Genomic DNA, 23595 nt, shown 5'->3' with positions numbered 1-23595 from the left:
TTGTTTGTTTATAGACAGATTATTTCACTTAAAATTCACTGTATCGCAATTCCAGTTGGTCAAAAGTTTACAGACACTAAGTTGACTGTGCCTTTAAACAGCTTGGAAAATTCCAGAAAATTATGTCATGGCTTTAGAAGCTTCTGATAGGCTAATTGACATAATTTGAGTCATTTGGAGGTGTACCTGTGGATGTATTTCAAGGTCTACCTTCAAACGCAGTCCCTCTTTGCTTGACATCATGGGAAAATCAAAAGAAATCAGCCAAGACCTCAGAAAAGTAATTATAGCCCTCCACAGGTCTGGTTCAACCTTTTCAACCAATAGTACGCAAATATAAACACCATGGGACCACGCAGCTGTCATACCGCTCAGGAAGGAGACGAATTCTGTCTCCTAGAGATGAATGTACTTTGGTGAAAAAATTTGAATCAATCCCAGAACAACAGCAAAGGACCTTGTGAAGATGCTGGAGGAAACAGGTACAAAAGTATCTATATCCACAGTAAAACGAGTACTATATCGACATAACCTGAAAGACCGCTCAGCAAGGAAGAAGCCACTGCTCCAAAACCACCATAAAAAAGCCAAACTACAGTTTGCTACTGCACATGGGGACAAAGATCGTACTTTTTGGAGAAATGTCCTCTGGTCTTATGAAACAAAAATAGAAATCTTCAGCCATAATGACCATCGTTATGTTTGGAGGAAAAAGGGGGATGCTTGCAAGCCGAAGAACACCATCCCACCCATGAAGTACGGGGGTGGCAGCATCATGTTATGTTGGTGCTTTGCTGCAGGGACTGGTGCACATCACAAAATAGATGGCTCATGAGGAGGGAACATTATGTGGATATATTGAAGCAACATCTCAAGACATCAGTCATGAAGTTAAAGCTTGGTCGCGAATGGGTCTTCCAAATGAACAATGACCCAAGCATACTTCCAAAGTTGTGGAAAAATTGCTTAAGGACAACAAAGTCAAGGTATTTGAGTGGCCATCACAAAGCCCTGACCTCAACCCTATAGAAAATTTGTGGGCAGAACTGAAAAGGCGTGTGCGAGCAAGGAGGCCTACAAACCTGACTCTATCAGGAGGAATGGGACAAAATTCACCCAACTTATTGTGGGAAGCTTGTGGAACGTTTTACCCAAGTGAAACATTTTAAAGGCAATGCTACCAAATACTAATTGAGTGTATGTAAACTTCTAACCCTCTGGGAATGTGATGAAAGAAATAAAAGCTGAAATAAATGATTCTCTCTACTATTATTCTGACATTTCACATTCTTAAAATAAAGTTGTGATCCTAACTAACCTAAAACAGGGATATTTTTACTAGGATTAAATGTCAGGAATTATGAAAAACTGAGTTTAAATGTATTTGGCTAAGGTGTATGTAAACTTCCGACTTGAAATGGATATAAGGTGCACTACAGTTCAAAAGTTTGAGTTCACTTAGAAATGTCCTTGTTATTGAAAGAAAAGCTATTTGTCCATTAAAATAACATCAAATAGATCAGAAACACAGTGTAGACATTGTTAATGTTGTAAATGACTATTGCAGCTGGAAACGGATGATTTTTAATGGAATATCTACATAGGCGTACAGAGGCCCATTATCAGCGACTATCACTCCTGTGTTCCAATGGCGCGTTGTGTTAGCTAATCCAAGTTTATAATTTTAGAAAACCCTTTTGCAATTATGTTTGCACAGATAAAACTGTTGTCCTGATTAAAGAAGCAATAAAACTGGCCTTCTTTAGACTAGTTGAGTATCTGGAGCATCAGCATTTGTGGGTTCGATTACAGGCTCAATATGGCCAGAAACAAATAACTTTCTTCTGAAACTCGTCAGTCTATTCTTGTTCTGAGAAATGAAGGCTATTCCATGCGAGAAATTTCCAAGAAACTGAAGATCTCGTACAACGCTGTGTACTACTCCCTTCACAGAACAGCGCAAACGGACCCTAACCAGAATAGAAATACTGAGCAAGAGGACAAGTACATTAGAGTGCTAGTTTGAGAAACAGACACCACACAAGTTCTCAACTGGCAGCTTCATTAAATAGTACCCATAAAACACCAGTCTCAACTTCAACAGTGAAGAGGCGACTCCGGGATGCTGGCCTTCTAGGCAGTTGCAAAGAAAAAGCCATATCTCAGACTGGCCAATAAAAATATAATATTAAGATGGGCAAAAGAACACAGACACTGGAAAGAGGAACTCTGCCTAGAAGGCCAGCAACATTTGTGCTGCTATTATTTCCAGAGGAGTGGAGAAAGTGAAATCTTTCAATACCACAAACCTAATTACTCATTTGAAAGTGCATCATCCCCAGACGTTCAATGTGTCACGTCGTTGTCACCGTCCTACTAGCCGCTACCGATCCCTTTTTCGTTTGTCTGTTGGTTTTGTCTTATTAGTTTCACCTGTGTGTATTTTGGTTTAATTAGCTTCCCTATATGTAGTAGTTTGACCCGCCCTTGTTTTGTGCGGGATTGTCTTTTGTTACGTGTGTACATATTAGGTCGTGGTGTATTTTATTTTCTATACTGGACACCCTGTGGTTTTGGGTTGTCTGGTATAGTGTCCTGCACCCTGTATTGTATTGGGCTTATCAGTTTGGTGTGCAATAGTAAAGCACTTTACTCCATTACTCTCTCTCTGCGTCTGATTCCTGCACACCCACCTAGTCCCGCGTGACACAACGACTACTTAGAACAAAAGGGGGAAAAAGTAAGCGCACACTTCCAACAACTAAACAAGTTCAAGGCGAGTAGTCATTTGAAAGAGTAAGAACATTTCAACGAGACAACTCAAAGCGAAATCCATTAACGCCAAGATAATGGAATTCATTGCCCTTGACAATCAACCGTTCTCTGTCGTGGATGATGTTGACTTTCGCCTACTGGTCGAGCATCTCAAGCCCCGGTACACACTACCAAGTAGGTGCTATTTTTCAGATGTTGCACTACCGGAGTTACACAGTATTGTTGAAATGCACATCCATGAGCTTCTTGCTATGGGCGTCACTACTATTACCTTCACGACTGACATTTGGAGTCTGACAGCACAGTGGGTCGACAAGGATTTTGTACTGAAGAAAGCTGTATTGCATGCTCAATAATGTGCTGGTTCTCATTCCGCTGCCATTTCAATGGCATTTGAGAACATGTTTAAAACTTGGAAACATGAACACACTCCTAGCTCCATTCGATCAACTGACTCCAGAAATAAGCTCATCAACTGCGTCTGCAGCAGATGTGATACCCTCTGTCATGGCATTGAAACGCCTGCTCAACAAAACTGCCGACAGACCGTGGGGTTAAAACTTGCAAAAGTACTCTACTAGAGGCTGTGAACAAGCGATTCGGTGGCATTCTCTCTGAGCCTCTTTACTGTGTCGCGACCATGCTCAATGTTAGGTACAAGGACCGCTACTTCGATGCAGACAAAAACCAGGGTTTACGTGAAATGTTACAGACACAGCTGGACAAGATGGACACTGTGCGTACCAACGAAGAGGACCCACGACAGAAGAGGCCACGGACAGACAGAGCTGAAACTTTACTGCTTGACATGTATAATAAAATCATGTTCGAGAATGAAACGACTGAATAAATTAACAACAAAACAGCACAGCAAGGAACTGAAAGAAATATATATGGATAATGCTTTACTGGTAATGGAAACATGTAAATGCCAACAAAATAACTTTTTGGTCAGTGTGTGTGTGTGTGTGTGTTTCAACTATTTAACTGTACTAGAAAGCTTAAAAGGTCACAAAAAATGTAAATATCGGTTATCGGTATCGGGTTTTTTGGCAAGGTAAATATCAGATATCGGTAGCGGCCAAAAATGTCATATCGGTGCATCCCTAGTACATATAGCTCGGAATAAAGCAACATTTAGTTAACAATGTGATGAGTTAAAGTTAGTGCAAAAAGGGTCAATGCAGATAGTTAAGTAATTAACCAAATAGCTACCCGGACTAACTTTAGCTTGGGGGTAGAAGCTGTTCAGGGTCCTGTTGATTCCAGATTTGGTGCATCAGACTTGCCATGTGGTAGCAGAGAGAACAGTCTATGACTTGGGAGACTGAAAATTCGCAGGGTCTTCCTCAAACACCGCCTGGTATAGAGGTCCTGGATGGCAGGTAGGTCGGCCCCAGTGATGTACTGGGCCGTAAACACTACCCTCTGTAGCACCTTGTGGTCAGATGCAAAGCAGTTGCCATACCAAGCGGTGATGCAGCCATTCAAGATGCTCTCAATTAGCAACAGTTGGACTTACCCTACAGCCTTCTTAGACTTAAAACCCTGAAGCAACTATTAACAGACAGAAAATAATTACTAAAAATAGAAATCCCCCCCCAAATACACATTAGACATGGTCCTAAACGATATCTTAACCACGGACATCGATAAGAAACAATACTGTGCAGCCAAATTCATTGACCCGGCCAAGGCTTTTGACTCTGTCAATCACCACATCCTCATCGGCAGACTCGATAGCCTTGGTTTCTCAAATGATTGCCTCGCCTGGTTCACCAACTACTTCTCTGATAGAGTTCAGTGTGTCAAATCGGAGGGCCTGTTGTCCAGGCCTTTGGCAGTCTCTATGGGGGTGCCACAGGGTTCAATTCTTGGGCCGACTCTCTTCTCTGTATACATCAATGAGTCTCTGATCCACCTCTACGCAGACGACACCATTCTGTATACTTCTGGCCCTTCTTTGGACACTGTGTTAACAACCCTCCAAACGAGCTTCAATGCCACTTATCTCCCTCACTAGCTTTAAGCACCAGCTGTCAGAGCAGCTCACAGATGACTGCACCTGTACATAGCCCATCTATAATTTAGCCCAAACAACTACCTCTCCCCCTACTGTATTTATTTAATTTGCTCCTTTGCACCCCATTATTTCTATTTCTACTTTGCACATTCTTCCACTGCAAATCTACCATTCCAGTGTTTTACTTGCTATATTGTATTTACTTTGCCACCATGGCCTTTTCTTTTGCCTTTACCTCCCTTATCTCAACTCATTTGCGCATGTTGTATATAGACTTATTTTTCTACTATATTATTTATTGACTGTATGTTTGTTTTACTCCATGTGTGTTATTGTATGTGTCGAACTGCTTTGCTTCGTCTTGGCCAGGTCGCAATTGTAAATGAGAACTTGTTCTCAACTTGCCTATCTGGTGAAATAAAAAAATAAAATAGTTTGTTAACAAGAAATGTGTGGAGTGGTTGAAAAATGAGTGAATGTAAACTAACACCTAAGTGTATGTAAACTTCCGACTTCAACTGTATGCACGTCAGCTTTGACATTGGTTTTGCACATCGGATGCCGATGTAGCCATTTTTAGCTATTATCGTCCGATTCCGATATTCTTACCGATATATCATGCATCCCTAATGTGTACATATCTACCTCAATTACCCTGTACCCCTGCACATAAACTCGGTACTCGTACCCCTTGTACATAGCCATATTATTGTTACTCATTGTGTATCTGTTATTACTTTTATTATTACATGTTTTACTTTTCTATTATTTCACTATTTTCTTTCTCTGCATTGTTGGGAAGTACCCATAAGTAAGCATTTCCCTGTTAGTCCACACCTGTTGTTTACTAAGCATGTGACGAATACAATATGATTTGATTTCGAATAGGGGTTGTCAATGTGTACATTTACATTTAAGTCATTTAGCAGACGCTCTTATCCAGAGCGACTTACAAATTACTGCGGCTATATCATTGGTGTATGTTTTCAAACTGTGCTGTTTTCTATCGTAGGCTGCAGCAGCTGGATGAGGAGAACAGTGAGCTGAGGTCCTGTGTACCCTGTTACCGTGCCAACATTGAGAGACTAGAGGAGGTAAGAGCACTGTCTTTTCTCCCGTCCCTCCCTTTCCTCTCCTCTCACCTCCATATCATGCCAAATCTGCAGTTTTCTTATCTTCCCCCATCTCTTTTCCCGCCAATCCTTTGTCTATTTAGCTCTTCGCTCCAATCGCTTGTCTATTTACCTCTTCTCTCCTTTATGACCCCCATTTCTCCAGTTTCTATCTCTTCCCCTCATCTCTTTCTCTTCCCTCCCATACCTTGTGTATTTACAGCAAGCTCCAAAAGTATTGTGACACACTTATTTAGGGGGGGTCTCTGTACTTCAGCACCTTGGATTTTTAATTATACAATGACTGAGGTTAAAGTGCAAACGGTCAGCTTTCCTTTGAGGGTGTTTTCATCCATATCAGGTGAACCGTTTAGAAATTACAGCACTTTTTGTATATAGTTCCCCCATTTTAGGGGACCAAAAGTATGAATTTCAAATCCAAAAGTGCTGGAGTACAGAGCCAGAACAACCAACAAATTGTCACTGTCCCAATACTTTTGGAACTCACTGTATCTCTCCTCTCATCCCTCCTTCCTCTTGTTTGCCCATTAGGAGAAGAGTAAGCTAGAGGATGAGTTGGAGGATGTGACTGAGAGGCTGAACGAGGAGCTGGAAACCCGCAGGAAGACGTCCGACAAGCTGACCCACGAACGCCACCAAAACCAGAAGGAGAAGGAGCACACGCAGAAGGTGAGAGGTTATGGGGCGGCAGGGTAGCCTAGTGGTTAGAGCGTTGGACTAGTAACCGGAAGGTTGCAAGTTCAAATCCCAGAGCTGACAAGGTACAAATCTGTCCTTCTGCCCCTGAACAGGCAGTTAACCCACTGTTCCTAGACCGTCATTGAAAATAAGAATTTGTTCTTAACTGACGTGCCTAGTTAAATAAAGGTAAAATTAAAAATAAAATGAGGTCACACCTGTACATAGCAACCCACTGTACGTCCATCTGACTCTGAATACACGTCAAATGTTGTCCTGTCTGTCATTTAGTTTTGCTCCGTCAATGAGTGGGATTAGGATTCCTTTTGGCTTTCGTTATTTTTCATCTCCTGGGTAGAAAATATAATAATGAAGAAATAAATATGGCTGTCAAAGTTTCTGCACAGACTCTATGAAGTGCAACACACAACACTTATATGCACATCTTTGAGCAACAAGAAAAATTTACTGAAAGTTTAATGATAAACACATTCCCAGGTGTTTCTTTAGATAACCGCAAAAGCATCAAGTAGCTAGCTAGTCATGCTCAGTGCTTAATTTGTAAACCGGGAGGTACTGGAACAAACAGTGAGCACGAGAGGGGGGTGGGTGACCTGGGGAGTTCTGAGTTACCGGAATACATGAAAAAAATCATTTATATTAAAGCATTGCATTCATATCATTTGACTAGTGGCAAAGAGGAGTAGAGTAGAGGCACTTACAGAAGTTGCACACATGGGGGTACATTTTCATTTGCATAAAATGTTGGCCTTTTAATAAACGCATTTCATGCAATTCTACATAATGTTTCATGACTGGAGACTTTGGAAGAATCTTTGTTAATACCACACAAATGATCGAAATAGCAGTCTACTTTGAAACAGACAAACTGAGAATCAGAGATCAATAAAAATGACCTTGTCTTGAATCCATCAATAGCCTTGACCTAGGTGTATGGAGACACATATTATAGGCTACAATATGAGGAGGAATTATAGTCCTAAAAATGCTTTCCAATTTCACTGACTCACCCAATGATGGGCAGCTCACTCACTGGTGATGGCCGATGCACTCGTGCCAAAAGACTATCTCTCTGTATTTGGAAGTTGATTAAATATTTTGGTGGCCTACAGCATAGTCTAAATAAATGATTAAGTGCAACACTTGAGAGATGAGTGTTCAGGCTCATGTCTATCGGAGCAGAGAGGGAGAGAGATCATAGAAAGTGAATCTCATTCTAGTTATGTGAGATACTGGCGCACTTCTCACACAGCCACGGTCACGTTGGTCTCAAACATATACTATGCCCACATGCTCTAGTATAGCTGTGGCGCTTACAGGTCTGAATTTCTTATAGCCTAATTTTCAATGCTACCCTACCAAGCAAAATAGCAATAACTGCTCATAGAGTGAAACTGAGAAAAATTACTACGTTTTTTCATTGTCCAGCCAATCGATTGTGACCGACCGCCTTGATTCGGTCTTATGTAGAAAAATTTGAAATTGTGTTTTTTTACAATGGATAAAAGCATAGACACAGAGCTACAAAATGGTATATCATACACTGCATTTGAGGAACAATGGGTAAGTAATTCTGCTTTGAAATTCGATAACTTCACTTTTGAGAAAATGGCCTTTGAATGTTTTGGTTCTTACTGGAGAGCTCTTCTTTGTCTACACCCATTCAACATCATTCACAACCTCTTAAGCTTTAGCCGCCACCCAAACGCTGACCATTTTACTCACCCTAGCAGAGCTGGTTAGGCTGTTTTCATGTTATCCAGAGCGTTGGTGACTGTAACTGCTGCTGGCAATAATTTAATTTACTTTTTTTTGCAGAAGTTTACTGACACCATCCATATTCAACGGGTGTTGAGCGTTCGTAAATGATTTGCACTCTAGCACACTCAGACGAGAGTGCTCTGAAATCGGAGTAAATGGCCAGACTGAATTTACGAACGGACCCAAAATGGTTACTTGCATAGTGGAATCTTTTGTTAAGACATGTAGCTAGCTGAATAAACAATTAACCGTAATCCCACCTCATGACGTTACTAGCCTGCATGAATCTGCAGGTAGCTAACCAACAAGGTTCAATGTTAGCTAGCTAACATTAGGCTATAACTAGCCAAGCAAATGTTTCTGAGATACGAATAATAAGATCATACACGTAACGTTAGCTAGCGAGCCAGAAATCTAACGTTAGCTAGCTAACAGTACACTTTAACTTGAAATGAAACCACTTTCTGTCAAAATTAGAAACGTGTAATATCTGAAAATGTAGCTAGCTCGTCCATCTTACCCATATACATCATGGATGGAAGCTTCTCTTGTCACGGATGCCATGGTTGCCCTTAGTTTGAAGATATAATCCGGAGACAGGTGTTTTTCTCCATTACCTTAGCTATCATGCTCAATTACACAGATTTCAAAACTCGGTCCTCTAGAAAATGTAGAGCAACATATATGCAGTTTACTACGAGATAAAAACATTTTTAAAGCGGTGTTAAACAGGATTACCTACACACACTGACCGGCATAAATAGACAGAAGCGTGCTATTTGCCAAACCAATCCAAACTCATCTCTCGGCATATCCAGCCCACTCATTATCTCAGCCAATCATGGCTAGCGGGAAGGTTGCTGACTTTTTCTGTGGCTAAACCAACTAGGCTTGTAATTTAACAATTTTATTTGTATTTACAGATAGCATACACGTTTGCATTTCTGCCAAAAAATGCATTTTGATATTTTTTAAAGTTGTTCAAACAGCTCTCCTGTGAAGTAGTGACCCGCGACATACGCATAGTTTCCTGAAACAGGTCACAATTGTAACAGATCATTGGAGATGTTGTCTTACTGTGAGGTTATTTTTTTATTCATATTTACCCTGACCTCTAATATGATCTTTGACCATAGGCGGCAGTTACCTTCTTGCTTGGTACACCCTCTGGAATACATTTCCATTACGATTGTTTTTAACACCAACCTGTGTTAATATATTTGTTTGTATGTAGCTGTCAGTGTCATATAGTTTGATACTTGTATCCGCGAAGAATAATAAATGATACCATGTTCAACCAGAGACACTGCAGCCCAAAGCTCAGTGAAACCAGTAACTAACGTGTGTGTGTGATGGCAGTTACTGCCTTTTTCCTTGGTTACACTGTAACTTTTTGCAGTTACTGCAAACATGACCCCCCATTTTCTCCATAGCACAACACAATGGAGGCAGGATATTTGTCCACATGATAAAGGACTGCCCCAGGACTACCTGACATGATGACTCCTTGCTGTCCCCAGTCAGTCCACCTGACTGTGCTGCTGCTCCAGTTTAAACTGTTCTGCCTTATTATTATTCGACCATGCTGGTCATTTATGAACATTTGAACATCTTGGTCATGTTCTGTTATAATCTCTACCCGGCACAGCCAGAAGAGGACTGGCCACCCCACATAGCCTGGTTCCTCTCTAGGTTTCTTCCTAGGTTTTGGCCTTTCTAGGGAGTTTTTCCTAGCCACCGTGCTTTTACACCTGCATTGTTTGCTGTTTGGGGTTTTAGGCTGGGTTTCTGTACAGCACTTTGAGATATCAGCTGATGTACAAAGGGCTATATAAATAAATTTGATTTGATTTGATAAAGCATGTATTTAATGTATAAAAAATGTAAACATTTTTTTTTGAACAAATGCACAGTTACTGCTCTTTTGCTTGGTAGGGCAGAATGTACAGCATAATATTTAGGGGCTCTGCAGAACACCCGCCATATGCATATGCACACATACCCAGCTGTGGGGCTTGCAAGACTCGAATTTCATATACTTTTCAAGACATCAATGTAGCAGTAGAACAAACATATCACAATCAATTTGATATCAGAATATACTTCAAATAAAATAAATAAATGTAAGCTACAGCAGAACACATATAATAAATAGGCCTCCTGCCTATGTGATAATATGAAGCGCATATTCAGATTAACTTTACAGTAAACAGAACAAGTTTGTAAAGGAAAAAGATGTTCCTACCTTAGTTTTCCAAAACCTCCCACAACAACCATTTCCTTGTGCGTATTCTCCTCCCTATTTCTTGTTTTGCTCCTGGTGTCTGTGACACATTTGTGTCCTTCAGCAATCCATGACCTCATATAGGGGACTGGGTACAATTTGGTCAAGGGTGGGCCAACAAGGTTCAGAAAGAGTAGCCCTGATATGGTAGAGGTATGCAGAGGCGCTGGGTCTTCCACCATTCAGTTTGACGCATTGGAAAGAGTTCTCCTGAATCCCTCTCTGGCTGAGTTGTGAGTGTCGTGTCGGCCTGGCTGCTCTGCCATTGCCCTGAACACCCTCGCTTCCCTGGTGACTGCCCTGTGTGCAGTAATAATTGTGCAGTCTCACTTTTGGAGCTTGAGTGACAATTCCGATAGTTCTGGAAGTGCATCACATATAAGGCCTAGATTGTTAACAAATGCATGCGAGGATATGCCCATGGCCAGGCCACTACAGCTCTGACGGGTCACGCCATCGTGGGAAGCATCCTCAGCTGCTGTGGTGAAATGCTTGTGAAGAGCCGGGTAATTGTTCCACACAGACTCTCCAGTTCTAAAACTGGATGCCACCCATCTGGTGTCCAAGATCCTGCCGATTTTGCACAGCTGAATGTCTAAACTCTCTGTGCACTCCCTCAGCTCCATTAATTTTTTTGTTGGATATGCTATAAAGCACATGTAGCTTGTCCTTTAGTATTTTTAAATGATTGATAGATCATCAATTTTACCACATCGCGTACTGCAAGCTCAAGCCTGTGTGCCGAGCATTGCCAAACAGTTAAATTAGAGAAGAGGGCCTGGAGCCTTGTTGCTACTCCACTCTTGTATCCCAGCATGACAGACGCACCATCACACGTAATTCTAATGAGGGTTTTGGAGAGAAAGTCCTCGGTAAACTTTATACCCTCTAATGCAGATAACAGATTACAGACAATTCCCTCAGCAGATAAATCCTCCAGTTCCACAATATCAACAAAAATTTGCCGGTTTGTCCATATCTGATATATACAGGTCTGATATATACAATGAAGAGTATTTATTACTCTTTGGGACACACGGTTAAAAATGAACAATACATCACAACTTGAATAACAAAATAAGCTTGCGTCACACAACATCAATAAAAATCCCCAACGTTTGGAACAATGAAGGCACTCTTTTATTCAAACTAGTAGCCTCATCGAGCTGATTTTGGGAGAGCGCTGTACTCTTCTTTCAAATCGTTTTTGCTTTATTTCGGATGAAATATGTTGTTGTATGTTGGAGCAAGCAACATTGGAATGGAGAATTCTCCCCATCTCAAGTTCATTTAACTCCTGACAGTCAATTTCTTGCTCAAAACCGTGAGCGGGTCTGTGATGTTTAGCCTCCTTATAAGCTGTTCAAAAGACTAGCGCAGTAGTGTTTATGTTTTTATTTTGAGCTTTAACTACAACCTGTGTTAAGGTGTTTTCTTTAGACTTGTCTACAATGTGTGTTGCAGCTAAATGGGCCTTGGTTTGGGCACATAGGTCGCCGGAACAAACAAGGTCAAGTCTGGACAGGATGCGGCTCTAATTAAGCACTGGTTACGCTAACGTTAGCTAGCTACTGTAGCTAACCAAACAAATATTTAAAATGGCCATCGCTGAATGCCTCTTTATATAACTCGAACTTCCAACAATGATTTTAATCAGAACAGGACATCCATTCCATTTAGCTACTGTTTTGTTGTAGTTCTCCAGTCAAAGATTTAAAGCTGCAATATGTAACTTTTTGGGAGACCCGACCAAATTCATATAGAAATGTCATTCTCATTAAAAACAAGTCTAAGAAGTGATAGATCTGTTATGTCTGTTATTTGTATGCTTCCCGTTCTTCTTTAGTTTTTAGGTTTTGTATACCTGCTTCAAATACAATGTTTTTGGTTATGGAAAATATATTTGACAGCAGTTTAGGTTGCACAATGATTCTGTACACTATATTTGCTTGTTTTGTCACATAAACTATTAAAAAATTTGCAACGAAGAAAACGGTGGCGCAATTTCTGCATAGTGCATCTTTAAGCAAATTATCACAATTCTAGTAGAAGCAACTTGTGGCTAGTTAATGTTGAAGAACACGGATAAGTTGTTCCTAGGCTAGATCTAATAGCTGTATTACATTAACTCAGATGTTAGCCGTATACTACGTACGTGGTTTGAGGAGTTAGCGAGGCAACTTTGGTCAACCAGTTCAACTTGGGATAACCGGTACCATGAAAGTGTCTCACCTTTTAGACAGGTACATTTCAATGGCAACGAATCCTTCAGAACTAACCGGCAGGCTAACTCCATTTATTCTGAATGAAGTGTCTGAACTGCGAGATGCGAACCTCATTCCCTCCCTCTTGTAAAAATTGCGTCATCATCCCCTTCATTTGAGGAAGACGGCTGATAATGTTTCTTTGTGTGTTAAAAAATAAAAAATAAAAAAATACCTATCGCATTTTACATTTAGTAATGTCAGAATACATTTTAAACTTCACGCACAGTAAAACTTGTATATGACTTCATATAATTATTTTATCGATAGGAATGTGAAAAAATGTGCTTGTGCATTGATAAGCACACCAAAGACAGCATTAACGATAAGTAATCAAATAAAGACGGCACTTCAACAAGCCTATTTCACACCATAGCCTGCTGAATTTGTTAGATAACTTTTCTTTCATTTTGATTTCGGAACAAATGAAAATGTGGCATAGACCCACCCATTGATTGATATTTCAGCATTGTCTCAATGCACGCAGTTACAAGCCTGCTAGAGTTAGCAGCAGGCGGACAAGCAATATCTACCGACGTAGTACGGATTAAGCCTGAGCTTGAATGTGAAGCTAACTGAAACTGGCTATCTTTAGAAAACCCTGAGTAGATCTAGCTTCAGTCATAGTATACTCCTCTGACTGATCTGTTGTTATTGTCATCTGTGGAATTAATAATATTGTTGGACAGGTTGAAATTCTCTTTGTATCCAGAGAGCCAGTTCAATTTTTTTCCTATAGTTAACCCTCCAATCAGCAATTGGGCGAACACTCATTTAGAATGCCTGAAGCTTTAACAGAATTTGTGCTCGTGCATGCAAAATGTTAAACATCAAGAACATTGATAACAGAGAATAGGCCTTCTTAAACATTTGGAGCATTTTGTTTCTGATAGAGATTATTTTGTGTTTCCATCCCTTACAATCAAAGCATAGTATGCCTGTAACTCAATGCACTGCTTTTTAAAATCTTTCTTTATGGACAAATTTGAGTAAATTCAAAACATTTGATTCATCGCGATTAACTATAGAAAATCACGTGATTAATCACATTTATTTAAATCGTTTGAGTGCCCTAGTAAAAAAGGATACCTACAATTATTGTTTTTTTCCAACCAACCCCTCCAACGGTTGGTGACTAGTTGCTCTTGCAGAATAGACTATTGCGGTATCTCTCTCTAACAGCAGTCTCTCTCTCTTCCCTCCCTCAACCAGCTGATTGAGGACCTGCGGAAGCAGCTGGAGCACCTACAGCTGTACAAGCTGGAGGCAGAGGCCAGGAGGGGGCTCTCTCCCAGTGCCGGGCTGCAAGAGTACCAGAGCCGCACCCGTGAGGCCGAGCTAGAGCAGGAGATCCGACGCCTCAAGCAAGACAACCGCAGTCTGAAGGAGCAGAACGACGAGCTAAACGGCCAGATCATCAACCTGAGCATCCAGGGAGCCAAGAACCTGGTGACGGCCTCCTTCTCCGAGTCACTGGCGGCTGAGATCAACTCTGTGTCCCGGGGAGAGGTGAGTCACAATATAGATAGTAGACAGCAGATACACATATACAGTGCCTTCAAAAACTATTCACACCCCTTGACTTTTTCAAAATGTTATTGTCTTATAGCCTGAATTTAAAATTGATAACATTTCTATTTTTTTGGTCACTGGCTTGCACACAATACCCCATAATGTCAAAATGGAATATGTTTTTCAAAAATGTTCTAAATTTATTGAAAATGACAAGCTGAAATGTCTCGAGCCAATAAATATTCAACTCCTTTGTTATGGCAAGCCTAAATTTGTTCAGGACTAAACAAATGCTTAACAAGTCACATAATAAGTTGCATGGACTCACTCTGTAGTAGTGTACCCCACACATACAATTATCTGTTAGGTCCCTAAATCAAGCAGTGAATTTTAAACACAGATTCAACCACAAAGACCACGGAGGTTTTCCGTGACTCACAAAGAAAAGCACCTTTTGGTAGATGGGAGAAAAAAAAAGCAGACATTGAATAGCCGTTTGAGCTTAGGGAAGTTATTAATTACACTTTGGATGGTGTATCAATACACCCAGTCACTACAAAAATACAGGTATCCTTCCTAACTCAGTTGCTGGACGGGAAGGAAACACCATGAGGCCAATGGTGACTTTAAAACAGTTACAGAGTTCAATGGCTGTGATAGGAGAAAACTGAGGATGGATCAACAACATTGTAGTTACTCCACAATACTAAGCTAATTGACAGAGTGGGAAGAAGGAAGCCTGTACAGAATACAAATATTCCAAAACATGCATCCGGTTTGCAACGAGGCACTAAAGTAATAGTGCAAATAATGTGGCAAAGCAATTCACAAGACATTACTGACTACCACTCTCCATATTTTCAAGCATAGTGGTGGCTGCGTCATCTTATGGGTTTGCTTGTAATCGTTAAGGACTGGGGAGTTTTTCAGGATAAAAAAAATAACTTAATGGAGCTAAGCAGAGGCAAAATCCTAGAGGAAAACCTGTTTCTGTGCACTTTCCAGATGTCTGGAGATGAATCCACCTTTCTGCAGGACAATAACCTAAAACACAGGGCTAAATGTACACTGGAGTTGCTTACCAATAAAGCTGTGAATGTTCCTGAGTGGCCGAGTTACAGTTTTGACTTAAATCTGCTGGCAATGATAAATAACTCACAGTTGTATTGACTGAGAGTTGAATACCTATCTAATCAAGATATATTAGTATTTTATTTTTCTTAAATTATAACATTTGTAAAAAATGTTTCTTCCACTTTGACATTAAAGTATTTTGTGTAGATCGTTGACACCAAATGACAATTATGTCCATGTTAATCCTACTTTGTAACTAAACAAAATGTGGAAAAAGGCAAGCGGTGTGAATACTTTCTGAAGGCACTAGTTATACAGAGAAGGCTTTGCATTTATTTTAATTTTTTTAACCTTTATTTAACTAGGCAAGTCAGTTAAGAACAATTTCTTATTTTCAATAACAGCCTAGGAGCCGTGGGTTAACTGCCTTGTTCATGGGCAGAAAGACAGATTTTTACCGTGTCAGCTCGGGGATTTGATCTTGCAACCTTTTGGTTAATAGTCCAATGTTCTAACCACTAGGCTACCTGCCGCATTGATATACAGGACATAAATATACTGTATTTCTATGTCCATTTTATCTCAGTAAGACTAATTTGGGTGAATAAAGGTGAAATAAAATGCATTTCTTGCAACTTTGATGCATCCCCCATCAAAATTCTGAATCTTAAATGCAGATAGCTGAAATCTGTATTGCATATCTTGTTGTGTCCTATTTTAACTTCTTAAATAATTGTTCAATGCAAATGAAAAGTTCATATAAGTTACTATCCTTCTAAACATTTCATCTGTTGTGTTGTTTGCAGTTGATGGAAGCTATCCGCAAGCAGGAGGACGTCAACTTCCGACTACAGGACTACATCGACCGCATCATTGTTGCCATCATGGAGTCCAACCCCTCCATGCTGGAGGTCAAGTACTAGAGATGGCCATTTTGGAACAGGGTAGCCTGGCGGTCTCTCCGCCTCACTGGACTGCCATACTGGGAGAGACTGGCTAAACACTTAAAGACTGACTGCTGGGACTGACCACAAATATACAGTACCAGTCAAAAGTTTGGACACACCTACTCATTCAAGGGTTTTTCAAAACTATGAAATCACACAAATGGAATCATGTTGTATGTAAAAAAAAAAGAAGAGAAAAAAAAGAAGTGTTAAACAAATCTAAATATATTTTTGATTTTAGATTCGGCCTTGATGACTGCTGTGCACACATTTGGCATTCTCTCCATCACCTTCATGAGAAATGCTTTTCCAACAGTGTTGAAGGAGTACCCGCATATGCTGAGCACTTGTTGGCTGCTTTTCCTTCACTCTGCGGTCCAACTCATCCCAAACCATCTCAATTGGTTTGAGGTTGGGTGATTGAGGCCAGGTCATCTGATGCAGCACTCCATCACTCTTCTTTCTCAAATAGCCCTTACACAGCCTGGAGGTGTGTTGGGTTATTGTCCTGTTGAAAAACAAATGATAGTCCCACTAAGCGCAAACCTGAAGGGATGGCGTATCGCTGGAGAATGCTGTGGTACCCATGCTGGTTAAGTGTGCCTAAAATTCTAAATAAATCACTGACTGTCTCCAGCGAAGCACCATCACACCTCCTCCATGCTTCACGGTGGGAACCACACATCTGGAGATCATCCGTTCACCTACTCTGCATCTCACAAAGACACAGCGGTTGGAACCAAAAATCTCCAATTTGGACTCATCAGACCAAATGACAGATTTTCACCGGTCTAATTTCCCGAGTGGCACAGTGGTCTAAGGCACTGCATCTCAGTGCTAGAGGCGTCACTACAGACCCTGGTTCGATCCCAGGGGTCCCATAGGGCGGTGCACAATTGGCCCAGCATCGCCTGGGTTAGGGGAGGGTTTGGCCGGGGTAGGCCGTCTTTGTAAAATAAGATTTTTTTCTTAACTGAATTCCCTAGTTAAATGAAGATTAAATAAAAAATGCCAGTTACATCATAGCCCGTAAAGGCTTTTGCGACTGCAGTTGAAGAAACCTTCAGAGTTCTTCAGATGTTCCGGATTGACTGACCTTCATGTCCTAAAGTAATGATGGACTGTCATTTCTCTTTGCTTATTTGAGCTGTTCTTGCCATAATATGAACTTGGTCTTTTGCCAAATAGGGCTACCTTCTGTATACTACCCCTACCTTGTCACAACATATCCGATTGGCTCAAACGCATTCAGAAGGAAATCAATTCCACAAATTAACTTTTAACATGGCACACCTGTTAATTGAAATGTATTCCAGGTGACTACCTCATGAAGCTGGTTGAGAGAATGCCAAGAGTGTGCAAAGCTGTCATCAAGGCAATGGGTGGCTACTTTGAAGAATCTCAAATCAATTTTGATTTCTGTAACACTTTTTTGGTTACTACATTATTCCATTTTGTTCATGACTACACTATTCTTCTACAAAGTAGAAAATAGTAAAAAATAAGGAAAACACTGGAATGAGTAGGTGTGTCCAAACTTTTGACATGTAGTGTGTGTGTGTGTGTGTGTGTGTGTGTGTGTGTGTACACACACACACACACACACACACATATATATACATATATACAGTTGAAGTCGGAAGTTTACATACACCTTAGCCAATACATTTAAACTCAGTTTTTCATAATTCCTGACATTTAATCCTAGTAAAAATTCCCTGTCTTAGGTCAGTTAGGATCACCACTTAATTTTAAGAATTTGAAATGTCAGAATAATAGTAGAGAGAATAATTTATTTCAGCTTTTATTTATTTATTCACATTCCCAGTGGGTCAGAAGTTTACATACTCTCAATTAGTATTTGATTGCATTGCGTTTAACTTGGGTCAGCCTTCCACAAGCCTCCCACAATAAGTTGGGTACATTTTCTATAGGATTGAGGTCAGGGCTTTGTGATGGCCACTCCAATACTGTGACTTTGTTGTCCTTAAGGCATTTTGCCACAATTTTGGAAGTATGCTTGGGGTCCATGTCCATTTGGAAGACCCATTTGGAAGCTTTAACTTCCTGACTGATGTCTTGAGATGTTGCTTCAATATATCCACATAATGTTCCTTCCTCATGAGGCCATCTATTTTGTGAAGTGCACCAGTCCCTCATGCAGCAAAGCACTCCCATAACATGATGCTGCCACCCTGCTACAACTGTGCTTCACGGTTGGGATGGTGTTCTTCGGCTTGCAAGCCTCCCCCTTTTTCCTCCAAACATAACTATGGTCATTATGGCCAAACAGTTATATTTTTGTTTCATCAGACCAGAGGACATTTCTCCAAAAAGTACTATCTTTGTCCCCATGTGCAGTTGCAAACCGTAGTCTGGCTTTTTTATTGCGGTTTTGGAGCAGTGGCTTCTTCCTTGCTGAGCGGCATTTCAGGTTATGCCGATATAGGACTCGTTTTACTGTGGATACAGATACTTTTGTACCTGTTTCCTCAAGCATCTTCACAAGGTCCTTTGATGTTGTTCTGAGATTGATTCGCACGTTTCGCACCAAAGTACATTCAACTCTAGGAGACGGAACGCATCTCCTTCCTGAGCGGTGTGACGGATGCGTGGTCCCATGGTGTTTATACTTGTGTACTATTGTTTGTACAGATGAATGTGGTACCTTCAGGCGTTTGGAAATTGCTCCCAAGGACGAACCATACTTGTCGAGGGCTACATTTTATTTTCTGAGATCTTAGCTGATTTATTTTTGGATTTCCCATGATGTCAAGCAAAGAGGCACTGAGTTTGAAGATAGGCCTTGAAATACATCCACAGGTACACCTCCAATTTATTTAAATAATGTCAATTAGCCTATCAGAAGCTTCTAAAGCCATGGCATAATTTTCTGGAATTTTCCAACCTGTTTAAAGGCACAGTGAACTTCATGTATGTAAACTTCTGACCCACTGGAATTGTGATACAGTGAATTATAAGTGAAATAATCTGTCTGTAAACAGTTGTTGGAACAATTACTTGTGTCATGCACAAAAGTAGATGTCCTAACCGACTTGCCAAAACTATAGTTTTTTAACAAGAAATTTGTTGTGGTTGAAAAATGTGTTTTAATGACTCCAACCTAAGTGTGTGTAAACTTCCGACTTCAGCTGTGTATATATGTACTGTGTATATATGTACTGTATATGTATAGCTATTTTAGGTGGGAAAAAACACCCCAATTACCCTTAAAGAAGATTTTAATGGAAAATAAAATTGTCACTCTTTGTGGCTGTTATCTGAGAAAATAAGGTACGTGGTTTAACGTCCCTGGCATTTGAGCTTTGCTTTTTGTGTGCTTGTCTGTTCCCCCTGAATACAGTAGGATTTGGTTATGATGACTTCCCTGAATTTGGGTAGAGGGACCTGAGTTTCCCTTGTGTGTGCGAATGTGTTTTCTATGCGGGAACTCTTTCGAGAGTTGGACTGCATGGAAGAGCTAGTTAACTTGTTGCTGTCCCCTTAAACATATTTTAGACAATTAGATCTTATGAGCCTCAATGCTAACATGATTCTAAAACATGTCCTTCAACTACATATCAGCCGATACCATCTTTCACCGTGAGATCAGTAAATGAATGAACTCATGGGACGTTTTGTCCCGTTTCTCCTGTATTAGACTGAACCGTGTTTAAACCACATTTAAACAGTATGAAGCACTGGTCAGGAGACGAGGTCAAATTAAGTCAACCCTGGCTGCTCTCTTGAATACAGTCTTGTGGTGCCGCCTACTACATTAACCGTGTTTATCCTGATTTGACTTGGATTTTCTTCTCAGTGTGAGTTAAGGCAACCCAGGTAAGGGAGGCCTTAACTCTGTTTTATAATGAAACAGAGTCCTAGGGAGTCAGGTGGGCTAAATACTCCAATAAGAGAACACTAACCCATCACTTCACTCCCTCTAATGTAACTTTGGGGTAGTTAAAAACGGACAAATACATATATAGATACTGTACTAAATGATGCTCATACTGACATGAAATAATTGGATGGTGTAACTTGGACACTAAATCAAATTGAGAGAAAATGTTGCTCTGACTAGTTTGTATTTTTGTATTTGAGCTGAGTGCACTGGGAAGTGTAGTTCTTTGGCGTGTGACTGACCCAACTGATCCTTAGTGGACTCAAGCTGAGTGAAAGCAAAAAGGGAGCCGTCTTATCAATTGGGAAGTACATGTCTGGTCTGCTTGTTACCTATAACTTACTTTCCATGAAATGTTGATAAAAAAGCTGAATATATTTGACATGTTGATAAAAAAGCTGAATATATTTGTAATGTTTTATTGAAGGAATGGAATCGGTTGTACCTAAGACAAAAAGTATTGTTTGTAAAAAATAAAAATAAAATGTAAAAAGTTTATTGTTAAGGAATGTAATCGGAATTTGAAGATATCTTTTGCTTTAAGATAACATGAATTACTTAAGAATGCAAAAATTATTTGAAAACGGACTTGTTGCTTGTGGCTACCGGAGAGTTTCAGAGGTTAGATCTTGTAACTCTCCCACAGCTTTTTGATTTAAAGGAGTAGAAAATGTTTAACACATCGATGAAGCAATAACGTTGTGAAGAACAGTGGGGAGCGATGGACAGACGCCACATTCGGACGTCAACAAACGGACAAAACTCTCTTCTTTACTGTAAGAGCCTCAGTTGACTAAGCCCCAATCTGAATCTCTTGAACTTTTAACCACATTTCTGAAAATAAGCAAGAGGTAATGAAAATGGCAGGCTATTGATACATATTATCAGTGCTGCCTATTCACCAATGCACTCTCTGACACGGTTGAGATACTTGACATATTGAAGGATAATATTGTTGCTGTCTCTTAACTGCTCGAACTGCAGACAACTTGTAGCATTCTGTATCAACCACGCAGCTATACTAAAGACAAATGCAGCCTCCTCCACCTTTCATCTATAAAACTCTTGCTCTGTCACCACGCTCTTCTCCTTCTTTTCAGCGCTCCATGAAAAATGGCCTTTGGATGTAAATAACTTGTATATGTAAAGTTTTTTTCTAACCTTGTAGATTCTAGGTATTTTTATAGCTGAGGGAAAAAAAATCTTTTTTGGTCTTCTGCTAAGAAATAATATGATCCTCCCCCATGGGTATGTCTTGTGTATGCCACTCCAGCATGTAGCATGTACACATCATTTTCTCCCATCTGTGAATCACATTCATACATTTATTCCACATTTCACATTACTTCACACTCTTTGTTAATGATTCTTTTCCGTTGTTTCTCTCTAATACAAGTTGTTTTTTAGGGAAACGTTTGTAAATAGTTTTGACATTTCTGGATTCACAAGGGATTCTGGTATTTAATGGATTTAATAGTTGAATGCTACTCATGGGGAGAAATAGTTGAATTGAGAAAAATATTTAGATTAATTGTTGTCTTGTACTCAAGGTAGCACACAGTACATTTCAAAAGTGTTGTGTTGAGCACCCATTGAATTGGCAACACTGACGTGTTTCATTCATTCTGGTCTGATCAAATCAAAATGGCTTTTTATATGGTGTGGTCATTCCACTTCAGCCCCACTGAAGTGTGATCCACTGTAATGCTGACGTTGCAGACAGTGACCTCTTAAAGGTCATTGTAGTTATCAGTGACACATGCTAACTCTTATCTCCCCAGCTGAGAACGGCACTGTACAGAACTACAGATCTCTTCTGTATATCACTTTCTGAATCTTTTAAACTGATCTTTAGGTTTACCCATCCATATCATATGGAAGTCAGTGGAGTTGCACTACGCCTGTTGCCTGGGGACAGGTAGTGAGGCCTCACAAAGCCAGCCCACAAAGGGCTGAACCACACATGTCAATCATAAACCAATGCAACTGTCTAATTGGTTCAAGTCATTCTGCCTTTGAGTGTAATTGATGGCTTTCCCCAGCAGTAATGAGGCTCAATGAGGCTTCAGGCAATCATTTACTACTACAGTACCCAGCAGCCAGTGGTGCATTACTAGGAGGAAACCGTAAGACATATCTTCCCACATACTGTACCCTATGTTTCCTGGATACAATAGCAAGATTACCTCCTTTTTTTGCTATTATTCTTTGTTTCCTTCTTTATTTCAGACTGTCTAGTTCAGACAGCTAGTTGTGATACTTTGCATAATTGCTAGCTGACTGATTGACTGAGTCCTGTCCAGGCATTCTGTTTTGCGTGGTTAAACTTGATTCAATGGGATTCTCTTATGCACTTTAAACAAGTTCCAATTTCTTTTTAACCCTCGCATTTCTCAAACTGTTTATTCTTACTCCGAAGGATAATGTGTAAATTATTATAACAGTATTGTTTACTGCTATATATTTTTCATTGAATATCCCCTGAAAGATGCAATCCTTGTTATCAGGGGCGCAACTTTCACTGTAGGGGGGCCGCCCTGTTTTAAAATTGGAATGTGATACAAAAAGAGACAACAGTGTGCTTTAGGGCCACAATTCGGGTAGTCTGTGTGGAGTGTTTATCTGACTGGATAAAAATATATATTATATATTATGTCCCCCTCTCTTCTAAAACCAAAGTTGCGCCCCTGCTTATTGATATTGGGGAATTATAATTTCAAGTCATTGTAAAAAGGTCAAAGAAAACAGTGAAGTAAGAAAATAAATCAAATAATAAAATGATATTTTGTTTGATGATCTTGATATTTTGTATAATATTGCTCATCACATTTCCATTTACTACAGTCGTGGCCAAAAGTTGAGAATGACACAAATATTAATTTTCACGAAGTCTGCTGTCTCAGTTTGTATGATGGCAATTTGCAGATACTCCAGAATGTTATGAAGAGTGATCAGATGAATTGCAAAGTCCCTCTGCCATGCAAATTAACCGAATCCCCAAAAATAATTTCCAGTACATTTCAGCCCTGCCACAAAAGGACCAGTTGACATCATGTCAGTGATTCTCTCGTTAACACAGGTGTGAGTGTTGACGAGCACAAGGCTGGAGATCACTCTGTCATGCTGATTGAGTTTGAATAACAGACTGGAAGCTTCAAAAGGAGGGAGGTACTTAGAATCATTGTTCTTCCTCTGTCAATCATGGGTACCTGCAAGGAA

General features: G+C 40.1%; 1 protein-coding gene across 1 annotated transcript in view; it reads left to right on the top strand.

Moving 5' to 3' along the window:
• The window catches only part of LOC115143972 (rab11 family-interacting protein 3-like), a 104513-nt gene extending 83061 nt beyond the window's left edge, over positions 1 to 21452 (top strand). Inside the window, exons 9-12 of the mRNA XM_029684483.2 lie at positions 5811 to 5892; positions 6463 to 6600; positions 14152 to 14448; positions 16332 to 21452. Coding sequence (XP_029540343.2) covers positions 5811 to 5892; positions 6463 to 6600; positions 14152 to 14448; positions 16332 to 16448 — 634 coding nt within the window. The 3' untranslated portion in view covers positions 16449 to 21452. The remainder of the gene's footprint in view (positions 1 to 5810; positions 5893 to 6462; positions 6601 to 14151; positions 14449 to 16331) is intronic.
• Positions 21453 to 23595: the final 2143 nt, after the last annotated feature.

This window comes from Oncorhynchus nerka, linkage group LG16 (assembly GCF_034236695.1).
Source record: "Oncorhynchus nerka isolate Pitt River linkage group LG16, Oner_Uvic_2.0, whole genome shotgun sequence".
Taxonomy (NCBI): domain Eukaryota; kingdom Metazoa; phylum Chordata; class Actinopteri; order Salmoniformes; family Salmonidae; genus Oncorhynchus; species Oncorhynchus nerka.
This window is presented reverse-complemented; position numbering and strand designations above follow the sequence as displayed.